The sequence below is a fragment of the Magnolia sinica genome, chromosome 15 (genome assembly GCF_029962835.1).
Source record: "Magnolia sinica isolate HGM2019 chromosome 15, MsV1, whole genome shotgun sequence".
Classification (NCBI taxonomy): domain Eukaryota; kingdom Viridiplantae; phylum Streptophyta; class Magnoliopsida; order Magnoliales; family Magnoliaceae; genus Magnolia; species Magnolia sinica.
Window position 1 is genome coordinate 21,833,791 of NC_080587.1, and position 4,997 is coordinate 21,838,787.

General features: G+C 39.8%; 1 protein-coding gene across 1 annotated transcript; it reads left to right on the top strand.

The window, feature by feature from the left end:
- Positions 1 to 874: 874 nt before the first annotated feature.
- On the top strand, positions 875 to 4,519 carry LOC131228009 (F-box protein At4g00893-like). Its single transcript, XM_058223824.1, has one exon. The coding sequence runs from the start codon at positions 3,088 to 3,090 to the stop codon at positions 4,390 to 4,392; it is 1,305 nt and encodes a 434-aa protein (XP_058079807.1). The 5' UTR covers positions 875 to 3,087; the 3' UTR covers positions 4,393 to 4,519.
- The last annotated feature ends 478 nt before the right edge of the window (positions 4,520 to 4,997 follow it).

Sequence of the window (4,997 nt, forward strand, 5' to 3'; positions counted from 1 at the left end):
ATAATGTAATGCCTTGTGATCAAAATAGAGCACAAATTCTTGATTAATGAGGTGATGACGCCAATGTTTCAGGGCTTGAAAGTAGCATAAAACTCCATGTCGAATGTAGAATACTTCTTTTGTGCCTCATTGAGTTTTTCGCTGAAAAAGGCCACTAGATGTCCTCCCTGGTTTAGGACACTGTGAGATGGATCATAGGAAACTTCAAACACATTTTCAAAATCAGGAAGTCTAAAAACTGGAGCTTTTGTCATTTTTCGCTTGATTTCTTGAAATGCCTTTGTTGCTGCTTTGGTCCACTCAAATGGATTGGTCTTCATACATTTAGTCATGGGCGCCATAATGGAACTAAAGTTCTAAATAAACTTACGTTAAAACGTCGCTAGCTTGTGAAACTGTAAACCTCATGAATGTTTGTTGGAGTAGGACAATAGCCTTCACACCTTCGGCCAAAACAACGAACCCCAGAAAGACTACATCGAAACTCATGAAGGTACACTTCTTCAAATTGGTGTAGAGTTTCTTGGGGCATAATACTCTCAGCACTTGGCAAAGATGGTCCAAATGATTTTCTCGTGAACGGCTATAGATGGCGATATCGTCAAAGTATACAACGACAAACTTGCCCATGAATGGCCGTGGAATTTGCATCATCACTCGCATGAATGTATTAGGTGACTTTTTCAAGCTGCAAGACATGACTAGCTATTCATACAATCCATCCTTTGTTTAGAAAGCAGTTTTCCATTTTTCTCTATGATGAATTCTTATTTGTTGGTACTAGCTTCATAAATTGAAAAGATTGTATCTTTTGTCATCATGTCAAACATGTCATCTAGGTGTGGAATGGGAAAACAATACTTTGTCATTATCTTGTTGATGGCACAATTGTCAAGACACATCTGCCAGCTGTCATCCTTCGTTGGTGTCAACAATGTTGGCATGACACATGGGCTGAAGCTATCACAATGAAACCCTTGGTTAGTAATTCCTCCATGAAGCTTTGCATGCTCTGTCGGGTTCATTCAGTTTGCGGGAAGCTTTGGTAATGGTGCTCTAGGTACCAAATCAATCGTATGTTGAATGTTGGGTATGTGCGGAAGCTCACTTTGTAGTTCATTAGGGACTAAATCCTAAAATAGGGATAAAGCATACATATTCCTTGTTCTCGACTTTTCTCCATAAATCGGGCCATTTTCAACATTGTCGAAGCCAACTTGGCCTCTCTGGCCCTGTCATCCTTCACAGGGTTGAGAGTAATGGGCTTTCCTTTGTACATAAAGTTGTATGTGTTCTTGCAGCCTTTGTAAGTTGCATCCCTCTCGTATATCATCGATGCTTGAGTAATATATGTGTGACCTTTATTGGAATAATGTCACACTAAAGCGATTCTTCATAACAACCCAGGAAGAATTTCACTAAGCACATCCTGGTCACGGGGATGAATGACACTACGCACATCCTGGTCACAGGGATGAATGTGTCATTCATCCACGCAATCTTATAGGGCTTGGGATGCTTGTGAGGTTGTAGCTTCAATTTGTCCACCATGCTTTGTGAGGCCATATTCATACTACTGCCTCCATCAACCTTTCCACTACATGATTCTCGTGAATGGAAGGTATTGGTTCTCAACCAGTCTTATTGGGCTTCCTCTTTTGGTGCTATCAAAATCCTCCTCTATTTCCTAACATAGAATCTCTAAAATAAGAAAGCACTTGAGCGAGAAATATCTAAGTAATAACACAGAGATATGAAAGAAGAACAAATTTCTAGTACAGAGATATGAAAGAAAAGGAAACTAGATATAGGCTAGAAAAGGAAAGTGGGCCTTTTCTTGTGCACACGTGTGGAGCGTGTAAATGTGGGATGTTGGGTGATTGGATCAAAATGAGAGGAGAACATACTCTTGGCTACTTATCTACATAGATACCATAATCCCATTGCATGTTAAATAGATCTCCAATAACTTTGTTAGAGGATTGGCTAACATTTCTCTCTTTCTATGGTAGCTGCCAGCTAGTCTCTTCATGCCTGGTGGCATCTTTCATATGGTGATACTTACCTCAATATGCTTTCATCCATCATATTATAGGTGGTCTTTCACAGCTTTCCAAAGAGCATAAACTTCTATCCTAGTGAGCATCCTATTAAAACCCTTCTCACATTGGTGAATAAAACAGAATACAAATGCTTACCTAGTTGGAGACCCATGGATTTTTGGACAGATGTTACTGCAATTACAATGGCTAAATTTGAGACAAAAGCAGTGGAAATGCATTCTTTCATCCATCCTCTCCATCCTTTAAAGAGGAAAGCTGTGCTCGAGATAAAGAATGAACTCCCACTCTATGTCATAAGCCTTTTTTGTCAATCTTGCATAGGATGCTTCACTCAACACTTGACTACACAGAATGTATGCATTCGCTGACATGCACTTAAGCAGCATTCTAACGCCTTCGCTACAATCAGGGGAAGTGTTCCAGCAAGATTAAAAGTAAAAGCTGAGATAATGAAAGAAAGAAAAAAACTTCCATAATCTAAATTTTAACCCTTTCGCAGATGAAGTTCCAGCCTTGTACTTGATGATCGGCGTTCAATTCTGACAAGATGAGCATGTGGTTTGGTACTCTAGACCTCTAGGCTGTTGTGTCACACCATAGATGGACTTTCCTAAAATTTCCTCCACATGACGATCTTATCCTTTTAATTTGTGGCCCTTAAATTGACAGTTAAGGAGAAATGCAACAATTTGTCCGCATCCAACTTTTCAAAAAATCAAGACAAGCTGCTTGATCATCCTATCTGAGAGGTTTTTGGGGCATGGTGTATCCATAGTGGAATACAACATCCCAATGGCCTGTCCTATCAGATCATGTGCTTTACTTGTTAGAAGTTAAAAGCTGCATATACTGTGCTGCGATTTTGGTCACATGTCATATAATTCCTCCCTTTGTTGACTTGATTAACTCCATGGAACTAATTTTTTTCTGAAGCTGAAACAGTCATTGCTCAGATTTGTTGAGAGGTGGGGTTTTTCTCTTTTCCCTTAGCTGTAATTTCATAATTTATTTGATAATAATTTCCATGAGATCGTGTCCCTCGTACAGTTTAAGCCATATGAAGAGATCCAGCAAGAAGGAACACAGAAAGACGAGAAGAAAGGATGAGAAGAAAGAAGCCGAACAAGTTCAAAAAGAAAGGATCCAACAAGAAAATACCAACCTAGGTGATATGGAGGACATCTTCGAAATAACTCCATCTAAAAAGACAGAAATTGTTGAATATAGACCTTGGTCTGACCTTCCAATAAATATTGTAGAGTTGATCGTATCGCATCTCTTTCGAGCAGATTTTGTTCATCTGACCTCCTCCTGTAGAAGTTGGAGATCAATTGCTCCACCAAGACTGATCACAAAACGACATCCCTCACTGCTCACTAGCCATGGCTTGCCATTTCTCAGAAATCACTTGCCATGGCTCATGTATTTTGGGAAAGACCATGGCATGTGTAGCTTCTTGGATCCTTTGTACAATGAGAGATATTTCATCAATATCCCAGAGCTCTCTGGTTCAACAATTTGTTCCTGCAAGGATGGTTGGGTATTGTATAGAGGCAACCGCTCTGTGTTCCTTTTCAATCCCTTTATCAAAGCAAGGATTGAACTCCCGGATTTGGAATATAAGCACTTCGATTGCATCACCTTCTCATCCACACCGACTTCTTCAGATTCCACAATTTTTGCTATTCAACATCTTACTACTTCTGCTTCCATATGGATTTGTTGTCGTGGGGACAGATATTGGACTGAGTACTTTTTTTATAGTAATTTGCCGTTCTCGATATCCTACTCGAATCCAGTTTTCAAGGATGAGGTTTTCTCTGTCTTGGGACATAATGGGGTACTGGGGGTCTTTGATCCAAAGCTAATCACTTGGACTATTCTTGCAAAGCCCAAGCCACTGAAATTCTGCAACTGTCAATCAATTCCCAGATATGAGTGGGAAAATTATTTGGTAGAATCGAGAGGGGAGCTATTAATGGTGGTCATCGGTTTTTTCGGGACTCCAATTCATGTTTTCAGGCTGGAACCTTCAGAGATGGAATGGGTGAAGATTGAAACCTTGGAAGATGGAATGCTATTTGTAAGTCGCTGGACTTCTCTCTCCTCGACGGCGTTGGCGAAAGGGATGGAAAATAAGATCCATTTTCCTTTAGTCAGCAGTGAAGATTGTGTTTTCTACTCACTCAAACAATGCAGATGCTATACCAATAGAGATTTTTATGAGTGTGACAATTATATCTATAGCACCTGGCTTGAACCAAGGTGGTTTCAACCTTCAGCTGAAGAGCTTGATTGGAGTCAAACCTTAGTAGGACAAGGGTCTTAACAGATAATTTTCTTTGAAAATCAGTATTAATTATTTATCTTATTTAAACTATAATTTCTCGGGAGGAAAAAAAAATTAAAAAATCTTTTGCTATTATATAGGCTGTAACAGTCCAGGGTTCAAATTACCACTAGTGTGTGGGGCCCAGTGAATGATTTGCATATTATATAGGCCAATGTTTGTAATGGTAGCGTCAAAAAGGTGCCCAAAGATGCTGATCAGGCCCTTGGTCAGCTTGGAGGGACTGATCTTTAATTGCGTCAAGTCAGGCAGTCTGCACATCAAGTGGGTCGTGGTGCATGGATGGCTCTAACATGTTCTTATAGAAGTCCATTTTTTTTGTATGACATGGCCCAAAATTTGAGAGGACTAGCCTGATTTTTGGCAACAGGGTTCTACCTGGAATTCCAATCTAAATGCACAGCTTGGATCTCACGTGAGGCCATATGGCCCAGACATTGAGAGGACTAGCCTGATTTTTGGCAACAGAAGTACGAAAACCATGCTCCACATTCAAATGGAAAAAAAAAAACTCAAATTGAACTAAAATACTACAATTGTTTGACTATGGTCCTCTCATCTACATGTTGACCCATCAGATTAGT